Source organism: Saimiri boliviensis, chromosome 14 (assembly GCF_048565385.1).
Source record: "Saimiri boliviensis isolate mSaiBol1 chromosome 14, mSaiBol1.pri, whole genome shotgun sequence".
In the NCBI taxonomy this organism is placed as follows: Eukaryota; Metazoa; Chordata; class Mammalia; order Primates; family Cebidae; genus Saimiri; species Saimiri boliviensis.
In genome coordinates, this window is record NC_133462.1 from 58,985,064 (window position 1) to 59,002,859 (window position 17,796).

General features: G+C 41.4%; 1 protein-coding gene across 9 annotated transcripts in view; it reads left to right on the forward strand.

Moving 5' to 3' along the window:
* The window catches only part of SRGAP2 (SLIT-ROBO Rho GTPase activating protein 2), a 270,134-nt gene that overhangs the window by 180,281 nt on the left and 72,057 nt on the right, over positions 1–17,796 (forward strand). For all 9 annotated transcript variants that reach the window (XM_010341021.3, XM_003930445.4, XM_010341022.3 and 6 more), the window contains exon 5: positions 12,005–12,067. In XM_010341021.3, coding sequence (XP_010339323.1) covers positions 12,005–12,067 — 63 coding nt within the window. The remainder of the gene's footprint in view (positions 1–12,004; positions 12,068–17,796) is intronic.

A 17,796-nucleotide genomic window follows, 5' to 3' on the forward strand; every position in this document is an offset into this window, starting at 1 on the left:
GGAAGATGGGGAGTGACTACTAACAGGTTTGAGTTTTCTTTGGTGTGATGAAATGTTTGGGATAGTGGTGGTGGTTGTACAACCTTGCAAATATACTAACAACGACTGAATTGTGTACCTTGAAGTGGTAAATTGTATGGTATGTGAATTACATCTCAATAATTTAAAAATATAAACAAAAATGCAGTAATTAAAATTTAGTACAAAAATGCAGTAATTAAAAGAATATAATGTGTAGATCAAGTAGCAGATTAGATAGTTCTGAATAAATAATTAATGACCTGAAAGGTCAGAAAAATAATACATACTGAACCTCAGAGAGATAAAAGGATGGAAAATACAGAAAAGAGCATAAGAGACTTGGATATGGTGAGTAGGCCTGACATGCTTCTATTTGAAGTCTCAGAAGAAGAGAACAAAGAGAATGGGATAGAAGCAATATTTGAAGAGATAATGGCTGTGAATTGCCCTCAACTAAAAAAGACCTCAAGCCATAGACTGAAGTATTATGAGTCCCAAATAGGAGAAATACAAATAAAATACAAACAGCTAGAGGTAAAAAAGACTTAACCATCTCAATGGAGCAGCAGCATGGTTGACAGCTGACTTCTGAACAAAAGCAATAGAAGGCAGGTAACAATGGAATGTAAGTGTAGAAAGAAATAGCCTTCAAAAATGGTAAACTAAAGATGTTCTCAGACAAGAAAAATATGAGAAAATGGATCACCAGCAGACTTGCACTAAAAGAAATACTGAATGGCATTATTTAGGCAGAAGGAAAATGATCCCAAATAGAATCATAGAAATTCAGTAAAGAATGAGGAGCAACAGAAACTGTATAAATCTAAATGAATAATCACGGTTAAAAACAACACTAATACTCATCTGTGGGGTTTTCCCTTTTTTAGGGGTGTGGATGGGTGAGACAGAGTCTTTCTCTGTTGCCCAGCCTGGACTGCAGTGGCACAATTATAGCCCACTGCAACCTTGAACTCCTGGGCTTAAATGATCCTCCCACCTCAACCTCTCAAGTATAACAGCTGGGACAAGAGGTGTGTGCCACCATGCCTGGCTTATTTTTTATAGAGAGGGTCTATCTGTTGCCCAGGCTGGTCAAACTCCTGACTTCAAGTGACCCTCCTGCCTTGGCCTTCCAAAGTGGTGGGGTTACAGGCATGAGCCACCACACCAGGCCAACCCTGTGAGGTTTTAAATATATATAAAATTAATATAAATGGAAACAATGAAATCAACAATAGAATCTGGGTCTGGGTGGGGGTAGGGAAATGGGTTTAAAGGTATTTTCAGAACGTGGTAAAAGTAGTAATTTGTATTAGATGTTGGCAATTCAAGGATACTTGTTGTTAATTTTTGGTAACCACTCAAAGAATAGTGCCTCTATCAGTCTAAAACAGGGCAAATTGAATTAATAAAAAAATAACTCAAAAGGAGAGAAAAATTCTGGTGAGGGCAAAGCTATAGAGATACAGATCAATGACTTCCAGTGGTTAAGGGTAGAGGAGAGTTTGACTACAAAGATGCAGGATACAAGACATTTTTGGCAGGTGATGGAACTGTTCTGTGTCTTAATTGTGATAGTTAGACAAACTGTGCATTTGCCAAAGCACAGAGAACGGTATACCAACAAGAGTGAATTTTCTGAATGTTTTGTAAATGGAAGAAAAAAAGAAGGTAGGAAAGGAGAGGAACATAGAAGAGACAGGACAAATAGACAGCAATTCACAAGTTGGTGAGTTTAAACCTTAATGTAAGGTGTAAGCTGACTTATGCAAATTAAAGACAGATTTTTAAAAAGCAAAACTGGAGTGTATATTGCTTGTAAGAGAACAGATACACTTTATAAGGATTAAGAAAGGTTTAAAGCAAAGTGATAAGAAAAGATAGCTACAATAAAATCAGACCAGGCAGAGCTTTTCTTCTCTCTCTCTCTCTCTCTCTTTTTTTTTTTTTTGGAGACGAAGTTTTGTTCTGTCACCCAGGCTAAAGGGCAGTGGTGCAATCTCAGCTCACTGAAATCTCCACCTACTGGGTTCAAGCAGTTGAACCCAGCCTCCCAAATAGCTGGGATTACAGGTGTGCACCACCATGCCCAGCTAATTTTTGTATTTTTAATAGAGACAGGGTTTCACATGTCAGTCAGGCTGGTCTCAAACTCCTGGCTTCAAGTGATCCACCCACCTCAGCCTTGCAAGGTGCTGGGATTACAGGCATGAGCCTCTGCACTCAGCCAGACCAGGTAGATTTTAATGCAAAAAATATTATTAGTTAAAAAGAGAGACATTTCCTAATAAAGACTCAAGTTTCCAGGAAGAAGTATATACTAAATAACATAGCCTTAAAATATGTAAATCAAATGGGACAGAATTAAAATGGGAACTAGATAAATCATCAGCCCCCATTGAGAGATTTAACATACCTGTCTCAGTGAATGATTAAACAACTAGACCAAAAAAGTAAGTAAAAATACAGAAGAGTTGAAAAACAACAAAGTTGACCTAAATGATGTATATGGTTACTGTGCCTGACAACTGTGGGTAGATACACATTCTTTTCAAGTGTGCACGGAACATTTATAAGGTTTAAGCCTGAAATGGGGAGGACAAATTGAAGAGCTTAGGTGAGAAATTAGAGCTGGAGATGGGAAAGCTCCAGTTCCAAAATCTGTATTTTCTTTCTCATGATTCAATGATTTTTCAATGGGAGTGGAGTACTGGCAAGAGGGAAGGTACCCTCCCGTAAGAATATTGTTTTGTTTTGTTTTTTTTCTACTGTATGTGGGCCATGACTAATGGGAATGGCTGCTCATGTGTTTACTGTGGACAGAGACAAGAGGCTGCAAACCACCACTGTAGCTGAAGAAAGCTGATCCAGGCTCAAATCTCCATCCGAATCCTTAGGCAGTGCATTCTAATTTCTGTCAGTAAAGGGCTCTACTCAGTCTCCCAAAGTTTGCTTTGTGCTCTTCTTAGGTCCAACCCTGGCACCTGAGTTGTCAAGAAAATGCTATCTTCATAACCCTCTGGAGCCTCTTCCTCTCTTGATTCTAAAGGCTACTCCCAAGAGTTCTAAAACTAGACAGATCTCTCGATGAATTGACTTTGCTGCTGGGTTCCTCTTTCTTAAAAATATTTAATCAGCGATTTTCCCAGTGCCCCAGGCATTTCCTGTACCAGTGCTGCTGACTGTTTTACTTCCTACCAGGCTGCCCTCCTCCTCTTGGTATTCACACTTCCAGCTTTCAGATGAGCTCTATTAACTCCTGTTCTTCCAGCCTCCTCCTGGCCCAGCCATCTGGGAGCCACACAGGCATTCTTCCCATCCCCCAGCTCCTAGATTTCCTTATTGTAGGAGGGCATGTTTTCAAGTACCTTATCATTCTGGCTCTTTCCCCCCCTTTCTCCCCCAGTTCCAAGCCATTGATTGCTTTTCCTTCTTAGTGCATTTCACAGCTGCTGAGAGATTTGTGCTCTTATGTTGCCTGTTTGCTTTTGTGTCTTTTGTCCCTTATGTCCCAATCTACTTAAGGATACCCACAGTCACCTAGATACCATTTCTGTTCTGTGCTTTTAATATCCTGCTTGGAAAATGGGGTGATTACTCATCTTCAGAATGACCTCAAGAAATGCTTTGGCATGAGAGACCAGGGCCTAAGACATTACGCCCCCACTCAAATCATTATCCAAAAGAGTAAGAGATGGAAATGTGCCAAGAAAAAGGTCACAGTGGTAGTTTAAGAAATGAGAGCTTAGATTTGATTGTCTGTTTTATTTTAAAGGATGTTGTTTTGAGCTTCTCTTCTTAGTATTAGCATAGGTTGTTCAAAGAGATTGGAACAACCGTGGAGAAACATTCAGATTATTATAGGACTGTGTTTCAGACTGGGAGAGCAGAGGGCCTTTGGCCTCTTTCTGACCCCACCCCGAACTCCTCTGAACTCCCACCCTTGTCCTGAATATGCCTGTTCCTGACAAGAGACTTTGGTCAGTTGTTAGTGAGCATTCACAGAGGGTAGAAGCTGAGTCCATGGAGTTCATGTCATGCCAAAGAATAGATTTTCTCCCAGGGCCATTAGCTTTACTTGTGAGTTATTAAGTGTTACTGCTGACACATTCCAGAGCTTCTGGAAAAGCCTTAAGGAAATGGCTTTCAGAAAGAAGTACCCTAGAGGAGAGAGGTCCTGGATTTCAATGAACCAGAATTAGATGGGTGGGTTTGATATTCTGTGACCTAGGTAGTGGGGAGCTCCTACCTTTGGATGTTTCTTTATGACCACAGTCATACTGTATCCTAGTTGTACAGCCAAGAAGGATCTTTTCTGTTTAATCTATCTGGAGTAATAGAAGGTAATTGTATCTTCATTATTTTCATTCTGCCTCGCCCGCTCCGCCCCCACCACCACCTTCGTCATTTCTTCCTTTCTGCAAAGCACTTTTTATCATCTTTCTTTGTTTTGTTTTGGGAGTTATTTTATTTTATTTTATTTTTGCTTTCTTTCCTCAGGAAAGCTGAATTATTTCTTATAGAGTCATTTGATTCTTACTGAAACTGGGGAGGAAAAAGATTATACAACAGCAGGCATAAGGAAAAACAGAGAACCTTCTTCCCTTTGGGCCCACAGAGCTCACTGGAGGGATTCAGCTACACTCCTGCCTGGGAAGTAGTTTCTGGGACCTTCGCAATTCCACATAACATCTTTAGCATATTTGAGAGTACGTAAGGAGGCAGCATAGCGCAGTGGAAAGAACACTTAAGTGGGTGTTGAGGGGGCTGGATTCTAATATTAATATTAGCTAACATTTATTGAACAGGCTAGGTGCTAGATTCTGTTTAAAGTACTTTACGTGGATTATCTCACTATTCTTACTATCCTGTTTTACAGATGTGAAAGCTGAAGGATAGAGTAGTTAAATAGAATTTACTCAAGGTCATCAATTGGGGAGTAGAAATAGGATTCAATTCCTGCTCCAGAGCCTGCATGTTCAGCTCTCCTTTAATACTGCCATGTGGTCCCTGATAGGATAGTGACCCTGGAAAAGGCGTTTCAGCAACTTTTAGGACTGATCAGAGAACCACAACCGAAGGCAGTTCATTGTGGCTAACCTCCGATGGCGTTTCCACTTTTAATAATTTATATGATGAAATGCAGCTTTAGTTCTTGTCATTATGTGAAGACATAGTATTTAAATTTTGATCTCATTGATTGAGGAACTGATTATTTTATGTCCACTGTGCACAAAACAATGGACTGGGTACTACAGAGGGTTCAGAAAAATGCTTAAAAAGTTAAAATCTATCTCTTCCATTAGCTTTAGATGGTTTCATATTTTAGTTGCTTTGAGTTTTTTTAGACAAAGTCTTTCAGATAATTAAACAGGAATCAAATTGAAAAACTATTCATATTCCAGAAGAGGAATCCTAAAATAGGTATTGCATCTTAGACTGTGTCAAATTTCTGACATTTTCTTTTAAAATATAACTTTGTCACTAGGATAGTTTATATCCATTAACTTCAGAGTGAAGGAGCTTCTGGTAAGATTAGTTTTTATGGTGCTTACAAGCTCAAGGGGTTCTTTAAAAACTGGAATGTGACTGCTTTGGGAGTCACTAATACCGAAGCTGGATCATTATAACCTGAAATATCCATTAGTAACTTAGAAAGGCAAACTCAAAGAAAAAGAATTTACTATGTCATAGCTGGATTTTTTGAAATCAGATTTTTTTTTTTTTCTGGTAAGCTGGATTCAGTATCTAGCTTGCTGTGGAGTTAGGTTATAGTGTAGAAACCTCTTGCCTGGGATAGGAAAAAAAATTGATCTTAAACTAAAAAACTAAGAAGATATTCCCTTTCTAGTAATATCTTTGAGATTGGAAGAATTACATTCTGATGGGCCCAGATGTCAGATTAATGTCCATCTTTCTCAGCAGATTGTAAACTTTTAAACTTTCTATTTTGCATTCAGACCACAAGTGCCTGACACTTAATAGATGTTCTATAAATATTTGCTGATGGACTCTTTATTGCTCAGTTCCTAAAATCTAGCCATTTCTTCCTTGCCAGAATTCAGTAATTGAACCTGCTTTGAAACATCTGATCAGCCACCTCAAGAGGGCAAGTTATTTTAGCTCCTGTCTAAATAAGTTAGTGGGCTCCAGTCCTTAAACCACTATTTTCTTTATTAATTCCTCAGTTGCAGACTTTTGTATGTATCTAGTCTTTTTAAACCTGTGTATAATGACTCATTAATGAGTTGTAAAATAAATTTGGTGAGTTATGACCTATGTAAAAAAATAGAAAATGCCAGGTACAGTCACTCAAGAATATAATCCCAGCTACTCAAGAGGCTGAGGTGGGGGGACCTTTAGGCCAGGAGTTTGAGACCAGCCTGGGCAACATCGCAAGACTCTATCTCTAAAAACAGTTTTTAAAAATTAGCCAAGCATGGTGGCATGCCTGTAGTACCAGCTCCTTGGGAGGCCAAGGCAGGAGGATTGTTTGAGACAGCCTACGCAACATAGTGAGACCCCATGTCTATAAAAATGTAAAAAATTAGCCAGCATGGTGCTACGCATCTGTAGTCCCAGCTACATGGGAGGCTGAGGGAGGACGATTACTTGACACTTGAGCCCAAGAGTTGAAGGCTGCAGTGAGCTATCATTATGCCACTGCATGATCCAGCCTCTAAAGAAAGAAAGAGAGAGAGAGAGAGAAAGAAAGAAAGGGAAATGAAAAGGAAGGAAAGAAGAGAGAAGGAAAGGAAAGGAAAGAAAGGAGAAAGAGAGAGAGAGACAGAAGGGAGGGAGAGAGGGAAGATAAAAGAATAGGAAATATCAGAATGCACAGCATAAAAGTACTTTTATTATAGACACATATTATGCTGTATTGCAATAAAAAACGTATTTTTTGACCATCCTACTCTACCTATCTTCAGAAGGCAAAAGCACCTCTGGTGTCCCTATTGTGGCATCTCCTAGCCTACCTCTCTATACAAGTTCTGCAATTAAATATATTTGTGTTTTATACATCCTTGGGTTTCCCATAGCATAAGGTCCTAACTGGAGCTCAGTCTTTCTCAGAGACATCACATGGTATCCTAACACATGTATGAATGCTGAATAGAAAGAGCCCTGCTTGCATATATGCAGATAGTGTGGTGGAGGGGAAATCTAGAAGTCGTTTCTGAGTTCTGACCTGCTGGATCATCGCTCTCTGAACCCCCATAGCCTTGGCATACAGCTTCACACTGTACCACCTATGTTGGTGGTCCAAGTTAGATGAGGGAGAGAACCAGACACAGTGCCCACCATCACCTAGCACTGGTCCTGCGACCAAACAGTCATTCCTTTTAGCCTTTGCTCCCCACCAAAAGCATTTCAGGCAAAGCGCCAGCTCCTGAAACTTGGCCTCTTTGAACTGGTGAGTGAGTGCCCCTGAAACCACCACCTTATGTATGGTGTTGCCTCTCCTGCTGCCAGAGTTTAATACAGGGTTGTGTTCCTTTCCTCTGAAATCTGTCATGAAAATTCAGTTTTAAACTGGACTTTTTTTAACAGTTGGACTCTGAAGAATCTTTAGGGTGAGGAGGGGATACTAGTGGTTTATGGGGTAGATATGTGCCCTTGAAAACTGGATTCTTTTTTGGAAAACTGCTGACACAGGCTAAATGACAGAGAACTAAATGACTCTACTGTTTCTACCTGCTGACAGACTTAGCCTTGGGATGGGGCTGAAATTAGCTCTCACCACATGGCAGAGAGATGCCTTCCTCTTATTTTTTCTTCTTTCATACAAATAGGGAGTAATTTGGTGCCTGTCAAAAAATACAGCTTTGAAATGTAGATAATCAATAAACAACAGCCCCACCTCCAACTTGGAAAGCACATGAGTGCTGATCTGAATAACTAGACAATCCGTAACAAGTAACCTACCTGTTGAGAACACGTCTGAAACCTCTTTCACAATTTGTGTTCTTTGGGAAACACTAATAGACAAACCCATCCAAGCTCTGGAAATGTACTGATTTAATGAGGTCCAAGGATGAGTGACCAATCCAGTGGCCAGGCATCCCAGATGCCCAGGATTCTCATGTTTCCTTACATTTCTGCTGTTAACATCCCTTCTGTGAGCAAGAAGGCTTTGGAACATTACAGTCTTGCCTTGGGGAGATGAGGTAACACTCTGCATTTCAGTCCTGTTTCCAATGCTGTTATCTGTTGGAAAAGGAAGCTTTCCTACCCAATTTGTAAGCATACAACTGGTAGGAGCTGTTGCAATCTCATTGTCTTCCAATCAGCCCCTCCTTGGCAGCAATCAGAGTGGAGGCCCCGTGAAACACACTGTGGTAAGTTTCAAAATAAGAGAGCTCGGCCTGAGTGCACTGTGACACTTCCCACCCATAGAACCAGCATTGTTAACTGTGCCACATCTCTATTCTAAATTTAGGCATCTTTTTTTTTTTTTTCCGGGCAAAGATTACTATGCAAACATTTAAAAGAAAAACTTTGCCCAAAGTAATTTTTTCCCCCAACTTCTATTTGGTTTCCTGCAATCTTTAGATGACTCATTTTCTTCCAAGAAATTTTAAAGGAAAGAGATGCAGGCTGTATGTTAGTACACAAAGACTGCTCTGTAAATTCTCTTTTTCTTCCCTGTTTAGAAACCCCTTGCCTTTTTATAGAGAATGGAAAAGCTCTACAGTCTTCGTTGTCACATACTCCGCCTCATCAGGTTTTGTTGTTCCCAGGAATAAATGTCCCCCTTGTCTTTGGGTGGGGGCCCCCTTGTGGCTTACTAGCTCTGTCAACCCTGCTGCAGTGGCCAGCACGGAAGCCCTTCTTGGGCCCATGCTTTCCCCTAAAGGCACACAGTTAAGGTTTCTGAAACAGAGAACGACTGGCCTTTTATCATCTGTGAAAAGAGAGACACTGGCAATTTCCTGCCTCTGGCCTTGTGTCAGAATTTCTCCTGATTGCTAGAGGCTGTATTGTACATTTTAAGTGGGCTCACTACACATGTATTCCCAGCCCAACCCTCAGCCAGAGGGAGCGGTAAGTCAGATCACTTCTGCAGCCTTTTCAAATAAACAGGGATAATAGTTGAGTGGTCCTCCCAGCTAATCAGTACGTGAAAGGAAACATCTGCATGGGCTTAATTGCCATTTTTGGGGGGTTACACTTTTCCCTCTTCTTCTTCCCCTATCCCCACTCTGGGGCTAAGTTATTTGAGTCATGAGTAAGCAACAGCATAGAGGATAGGAGCGGTCTCCTTTAACCTCTGCTATTCAAACATAAGGAGGAGTTAAGAAAGGATAGGAAGCTGGCAGGAGGAGCTGGCCCAGAGGCAGGAGGGCAGGGCGGTAGGAAGTGATATTCATGGTCACTTCCTGACCCTATCGCTGACTCTGGGGCTGGACGTGAGTCACGTTGCCTCACTTCATCTCCTTGGGCCTCTGTTGCTTCAATTGAGCTCAGCTTTCCTCTCAATGGGAAGGAGAGGCTAGTATGTGAGATCATAGATGAAAGGCATTCCCTCTTGTGGCTTCTTCCAGCAGTTGAGGTCATTGAATGAGAGACCCTGGAAATGATAAATTTAAGACTGGCAAGATGCCCCTGAACTGGTCCATTTTGTAGAGTATCTGGGTCCCCAAGGAGAACTTACTCATCTTCTAAGCCAACCAGCTGTACATTAACGAGAGTGATGCTTGAAGCTAATATGAATTCTAGAAGCCAGGCAGAAGATCATGTAGAATCATAGAATGGCAAAGGTTCGAAAAGACCTTAGAAATGTTTTTTAGCTGAAGCTTTTCGTTGTGTAGAAGGGAAAATAGAGGGCCAGAGAGGTTAACCAGGTTGTCCAGAGTTGTCTCTTTGGTAATGCAGGAACCAGGAATAGAAAGAGAATCTTGTGACTGCTAATTTAGGGCTCCTTCTACCCTTTTCCCCACTATCAGATATAAAAATTCATGCCTACTCATGACAGGGGTCACATATAAGTTATATTCCATAATGAATACCTTAATAGAAAAATGGACAGAGAACACTTTAATAGAAAAATACAGATCATAAAAGAAAAATGAAAATGACTGATAAACATTTTTTAAAATGCTCAGGCTCACTAGAATCAAAGGACTGCAAAGTACAATAGGATACCACATCAAACTGTCAAGGCAAAAAAATGTGAAATAAACATATATGCTATTGGTGGCATTTTAAATTGGTACTGTTTTTCTCAAAGGCAATTTGGTGGTATAGATGAGTAGTCTTTGACCCAGCAATGTTATTTCTAGGAGAAAATAATGAAAAGTGTGTGCATTAGATCATGTGCAAAATAGTGCAATATGGCATTTTTTATCACAAAAATTTAGAAGCAAAGTAGATGTCCAAGAATGGGAGCTGCATCAACATAATGTATTATAATACTACAGAATAATAATGCATGTGGAAATGTTTACAACATATGTTTAAGTGAATAAATTACAAAACAGGATTTATATTGCAATCCCAATTTTGTAAAAATACAGACGATTAGAAAAATAACAACACTTAGAGTGGTGATTTCCTAGTGGTAGGAATTTAAGAGTTACTTTTGTTTTCTTTTTTGAGGTTTTCTAGTTTCCTTATAATAAACCTACATTACTTTTATAATCAGAAAAAAACGTATTTTTTAAGTAGAGATGTATGTATCTTGAAAAAAAGCAAGATCTTAAATGATTGTGTTTCTGACATGAAAGACATCTTTCTTTTTTTGCCTGGGAGGTAAGCTGTGGTGGGAGGGATGGGAGACAGTATTATAACTTCTGTTAGGATGGCATTGTTGATACCTGAATTTCTAGTAGGAAAAATCTAGAAGGAGCTGGCAAAAGATAAAACAAGGGGTTTTCCTCTCAATGAACCATGCTGCCAATCATTTTTATCACCTGCTCTCTTAGATTTGGCGTATAACACTTAGTATAGAAGGCGTGACAATTTCCTTCCTGCTTCCTCTTGTTCTTCCCTCTCCCCTCCCCTCTCCTCCACTCTTTTTTCCAAGTCTCACTCTTGTCACCCAGGCTGGAGTGCAATGGTGCCATCTCGGCTCACTGCAACCTCCACCTCCTGGGTTCAAGCAGTTCTCCTGCCTCAGCCTTCCGAGTAGCTTGGATTGCAGGCATGTGCCACCAGGCTTGGCTAAATTTTGTATTTTTAATAGAGATGGGTTTTCACTAGGTTGGCCAGACTGCTCTCAAACTCCTGATCTCAGGTGATCCACCCACCTCAGCCTCCCAAAGTGCTGGGATTACAGGCATGAGCCATCACACATAGCACTCATTCTTTATTTCTACTGCTCTCTCTATATGGTTAGATGTCAGCCCTGGGTGGCAGCAGCAAGGTACTCAGGAGCCACCACTGCTCAGGATTAACTAATTGGAGACCCCTTAACATATATGATCAGCATCTAATAACAGCTACTCTCTCAGGCAGTCAGTATTGAGGTACCACTGCCTTGGGAGTTTTGGGTAGAAATAAAGCAAGTAAGAAATATAGTTCCATCCTGCTTGGAGCTTTCTATTTAGGTAGGGACTTAGAAGTTCCTGGATGTTTACATATTTTTTCCTATTACACATCTTACTTTCCTTTGAAATCTTCTGGAATGCTTGGCTGCAAGTATCTGAGAAACCGTGTTCCACCTAACAAAAGTTGCTAGGTAGGGTGTGGCTTTCAGGCCTTCTCTTTGGGGACCAATAGAAAAATCAAAGGCTACCACCCTTTTTCCCTCCACACAATTGCCTTCGCTAGGCTATAGAAAAGGCACATTTCATTTTATTAAAACTCTTTGAGTAATCTGACCATAATTGGGTCTGATTGGAATGGTTATCTGATTTGCTGGGTTAAATAATGGCCCTTAATTGAGTCTGGGTTATTTGTAGAGCCAGTGTGGCTTTTGCCTTCATTGCTCCCTCCTCTCTCTTCTGTTTCCCAATTAACCTTCATTTCTCTTTCCTTGCAGAGCAAAGAAGTCGGCCAGCAGCTCCAAGATGATTTGATGAAGGTCCTGAATGAGCTCTACTCGGTAAATCAGATGGGTTGCTTGGCTCTTTAATAAGCAGAAGGAAGCAGCGTTTGGCAGCTTGCAGCCATAGTACGTCAGCACAGAACTGAACTGAGGTTGAGGACAAGTGCATGGTCCCCACTGGGGGCGACCCCACCCATCTTATTTTTTCACACTCATCTTTTCAAAACTGAAGGAGTCAAAAAATACTTCCTCAAAATAAGATTTTTCCTCAGCTGTGCAAGCTCACCCTGACTTTATTTGGGGCGTAATTGCTAGAGACCAGCCAAAGTCTAGGTCACTGGCACAACGGACCCCATTAGCAGCAAACAAGGGACCCTGAATCTAACAGCAAGGAACATAGCCTGCATTGCACTATTAATATGTGCCTGTCAGAAAGACTTTATTGTTGTAGGTTTTACATCAGATCTTGGATTGATCTTTTGCTTTGAGACTAGAACAAATGCTCTAGAGGGCAGCACAGAGTCCTAAATGCCCCTAATAAGAGGGACCAGTTCGGGCAGAGAGAGCTTTGCATTGATTTCTTGGAGTTTTACACAGCCAAACCTCAGTGACAAGGCAGGCTGCGGGCTTGGAGAAGAGAACCCAGTCTGTTCTGAGATGACTGGTGCTTCGGGCACGTGACGCCTGTGGCTGGTGCGTGTTAATTCATGCACAGAGTGGTGGTGGTGCTGGTTCCCCAGCCATGTTTTTCTAATTATGATGAAAACAAACATGCACTCACACACATACACACCAAGAAAATTCCTGTTGCTGTACAGGGAATACTTACGTCGTACAGCTAATGCCTTTCAGAGGCCTCTTCTCCATCTTGGATGTGCCAGCCTTCTGTGTCATTTTCTAGGGTTTCTCCATCCTGTTTGGAGGTGATAATTGATTTCTGGTGTTTACTTGCTTATTTGCTGCATTTTTTTTTCTTTCTCCTTTCCTTTCCTTTTTTTTTAATTCACAGAAAGTACAGGCAGTGGTGACATGTGTGACAGGCATTTGGGATCAGAGAATTCCATGTTGCTGATCCAGAAGCCTAGGTGTGGCCATATTGTCATGGCAACTATTAAGCAAGTAAATAGGGTAGAGTAGTCATTTGACTTGTCTCCAGTGATGTTCAGTTTGTTTTGAATTTCTACTCTGTGACTCTTCTGCTCTGAAGCCAAGTATAGATAGATGGTACTTTGGTTCAGCTCCCAAGTTTTCATTTCTCTCAAATGAAGTTAAGAGTTTTTAAAAATAGAAACACATCGATGTTAACCATTTTCAGACTGGATGGGTTTCCTGAACTTTGTCTTTTTAATGCTTTACTTCTGCTCTTTAGAGCATTTTCTGAGCACCAAGAAGAGCTATTACTCCTTTCTCCTGGCAGAGAATTCCCTAAGATAGAAAATGACACATGTGGTAATTATATAAAGTCTTTTATATTCCTGTAAGTATCTTGACCCTCTACTATTTGCAGCTGTTTCTCGGGAGGAGTAGATTGGATAACCAACAAACCTTGCCACCTCTGCAGTGGGACTCAGGCAGCAGAAGAAGACTAGTGTCTAAGGATCTGTTAGCTTTTACCCAGAGTCCTATGACTCTTCATATGCTGTGCTTTAAAACAAAATAAGTGAAAGGGCATAAGCTGTGTTGTAGTGAGGAAGAAAACCCTGGAACTTGTCTCTCTGGTCTGCAGAGGGCCGACCTGCTACCTCTAACTGCAGACTCAAGGCAGTCCAATATTGGCCAACTGCTTTACTGACCATTGTGAGTCCACAGTCAACAGCATAACATCTTCCCATTGATGTTCAAACTGAGAGTTGCCTGAGTGTAGTATCCCCTGCCAAGAGGTGAATTGGAATACACTCTCATAATCTATCACAGGCCAAAATTAAAATGTGATGTCTTCCTCTAGCAGGCAATAGAAAGAGGAAAAAAAGATGAGAGTACACTAGGAAGTTTCAGAGAGGTCCAGGTAGAGTTTTAAGCAAAGGGAATTTTATCCCAAGGGACATTTCGGCAATGTCTGAAGACATTTTTGATTGTCACAACTGGAGGAGTAGAAGGTGCTACTGGCATCTAATGATCTAGAGGCCAGGGATGCTGCTAAAATTCTCAGTGCACAAGACAGCTCCCCACAACAAAGAATTATCTGACCCACAGTGTCAATATACCATGATTGAGAAATGCTGGTCTAGTGGCTAGAGCAGGCGTCCCCAAACTTTTTACACAGGGGGCCAGTTCACTGTCCCTCAGACTGTTGGAGGGCCACCACATACTGTGCTCCTCTCACTGACCACCAATGAAAGAGGTGCCCCTTCCTGAAGTGCGGAGTGGGGGAGCGGATAAATGGCCTCAGGGGGCCGCATGGGGCCCGTGGGCCATAGTTTGGGGACGCCTGGACTAGAGTCTCTTGAATTAGACATCCTAGATTCTACCCCTGCCTTAACTACTTGCTGTATGAACTTGAGAGATACCCCAGACTTCTATGACCTTGGCATCTACATACACTCCATGCATTGGTGTTTCTATATCCTGGTGGGTGGAGTAGTTGGGGGAATTATACTTCCTGAAATAGTAGACTATAGCTAAGGATCAAGTAGGTTTCCAGATTCTGTAGTCCATTAGAAAGTTCAGAGAATAGCTGGACATAGTGGCTCATGCCTGTAATTCCAGCACTTTTGGGGGCTGGGGCAGGTGGATCACCTGAGGTCAGGAGTTTGAGACCAGCTTGGCCAACATGGCGAAACCCTGTCTCTACTAAAAATAGAAAAATTAGCTGGGTGTAGTAGTGGGTGCCTGTAATCCCAGTTACTTGGAAAGCTGAGGCAGCAGAATTATTTGTATTGGGAGGGGGAGGTTGCAGTGAGCTGAGGTCATGCCCCTGCATTCTAGCCTGGGCAACAGAGTGAGACTCTGTCAAAGAAAAAGAAAGACAGAGAGACAGAAGGAAATGAAGAAAGGGAAGAAAGACAAAGAGAGAGACAGAGAGAGAGAGAGAGAGAGAAAGAAAGAGAAAATTCAGAGAATAGAATTATTTATTCTGGAGTTTAAAATAAGTTTAGGACTGGTCTGAATAAGGCACCATGGGATTAGGGTGACTACTGTCCCTGTTTGCTACTACTGAAGAGTTTCCTGGAACACAAAACTTTCAGTGCTGAAACTGGAAAAGTTCTTGGTTAAAAAGGGTAATTGGTCACCTCGCATGGGATAGTGATTTTATCAGGTAGAAAGCTGGGACTGTTATATGCTAACTTTGGGAAGCTACTTGCTGCATGCACACCTTGAGGAGTCAAGAGAACAAGGGAGAGTTTCTTTCTTTTCTTTTTCTTTTTCTTTTCTTTTCTTTTTTTTTTTTTGAGATGGAGTTTCACTCTTGTTGCCCAGGCTGGAGTGCAGTGGTGTGATCTTGGCTCACTGCAACCTCCACCTCCCAGTTTCAAGCGAGTCTTCTGCCTCAGCCTCCTGAGTAGCTAGGATTATAGGTGTGCACCACCATGCCTGGCTAATTTTTGTATTTTTTTTTTTAAGTAGAGACAGGGTTTCACCGTGTTAGCCAGGCTGGTCTTGAACTCCTGACCTCAGATGATCCACCCACCTTGGCCTCCCAAAGTGCTGGGATTATAGGTGTAAGCCACCATGCCTGACCCGGGAGAGTTTCTTATAAGTAGCTTTCCCATTATTTGCTTGTCAGGAAGGCAGGGAAGGGCCTCTCTTTTCAATGACATTTAGGCAATAGAAGTTCTTTGGGGACACTGGAAAAAGGAAACCAAGGATACAAAAAACCCACCCAGTCTTTTCAGTGTCCTTGTTACTTCACATCTGCCCCTAATGCCCCTGAATACTTCTTTTTAGGGGACTAGTTATCCAAGGGTTGATAATTTTAGTACTTTTGAACCTTGATGATCCAAGGAGCATGGCCCAGGTGTTCCCAAATAAAGATGCCTTTGGGCAGGAGGCCCAGAATGCCACTCTAAGTGGCCAGCTGCCCCTCTGCACCTTCCTCTTTTCTGCCTGAAGGATCTTTGATTTCCCTGACTTGGCATTCTGTGTCAGGGACGGCTTCCCACAGCTGCTATTCAGAGAGCAGTCCTAGCAAGCATTCTTGTCCACGTGTTTCTCCCCCAGTAATGAGCTGGCTAGTATGTAAGCCATGGCATAAGTGGTTTTCATTTTCTGACTCATGCACCAGTAATGCCTTTGAAGTCAGGACACACTGCTTCCCAAAGAACTCTGAGATTCTCTGCCTCAATTGTACTCAGAGGTCGTGTCTAGGAAAACCCAGCAAACCCCCACAGGAAGGAGTGTACATGGAGGCACTGAAGCCAATGTAGATTGGCTGAGTGTGAAGAGTCAAGAAAGCTCTAGAATTGAGAAAGAAGAAGCATTGGGACACTCCTGAGCTGATGTTATCCACCTTATGCTTCTGTACTCCCCTTGAATATATATCCCCTTGGCTTGGAGCAGCAGCTGTTTGCTGGCAGAGCTACTTCAAACTGGTATTTAGCACCTGTTCCCTTGAAACAATGGCACTTCATAGTCCCTCAACTCTACTTGTTTATTTGACCCTGGCACTAGGCACTAGGGAGACAAGAGCAAATAAGAGATGTTCCTAAACTCAAGGCATTTAGTTTTAATAGGGAGAGACAGAAAAGTAAAGCCTCAAGTGAAAAATGAAGTGACAAGAACTCATTTACATGTCTGCACAGAGGACAGGGATGAAGTTGAGATCTTTGAAGAGATACTTGAACTGAATCTTAATTGCCAAGAAATCTTTTCTTGTTCTCTACATGTTCCCTTTTTGGTTCCATCCAACTCTTGTTTAATGAGGCAGTATCATTTCGTTTCTCATTTATCTGTCCAGGGCTATTATTGATATATTGTTTTCAAACTTTTTGCTGTATAATATTTCTTTTAAATTGCTAGTTTTAGCCTTGGTCTTTCATATTAGACATTTTCTTTAAATGCCTGATCATCCTTTGCTGCCTGGTCACACTTTAAAGTGAGGCCCTAAAAGATTCTGTATCAACTGTGGCCTTCACAATAGGGTGTTCTAAGTGGGCTGTGTCCTTGTGGAAGCTCCAACATCAGTATTTCTAGGTCTCTTATCTTGGATGGTCATATTGCCAAGAGAACATACTTTTGATCTCCCATTCATGTCTGGGGGCTGAGTGGTGAAGAGGCCTGGACCATCTCAACATTTAACATACACTTTTCAGCTAATCCTCCTGTTGAAGTTCAGTATACCCCTATCCTCAGCGAAACCTTGTATCCCCTAGTCCATGGACCCTCTCTAATAAAATAAACCTCTCATCTAGTCTTTCACTACAGTGGGAAAGGGGGTGTGGGGTCTCACTGTTCTCAGACTTTTAATAGCTTCTTCGGGTTTAGCTTTACCTTCATCCCACTGCCCCTTATTTCTTTTTGGGCTTCTGATGTAAATCTGATGGCTTCTTGGCTCACTCTAGTTTTGGTTTAGGACTCAAGTAGATCAGTTACTACGTGCCTATCTGCTTTTCAGCTTCTGCTTTCATTCGTTTTGTTTAACTCAGTTTATACCTAAAAGATAATTTTAAAACCTTTTTTTTTTCTATTATTTTAGTGTGGCCATTTGAGGGAGCAGAGCTAAATACATGAATTCAATATTTAGTTTTTCAAAGTAAAGTAGAATGTTCTCCATAGAATTGAGAACTTAGATTTTTTTATTTTTCCCCATAGTTTGTATTTGCCTCACTATCTATGTATAGATAGATGTA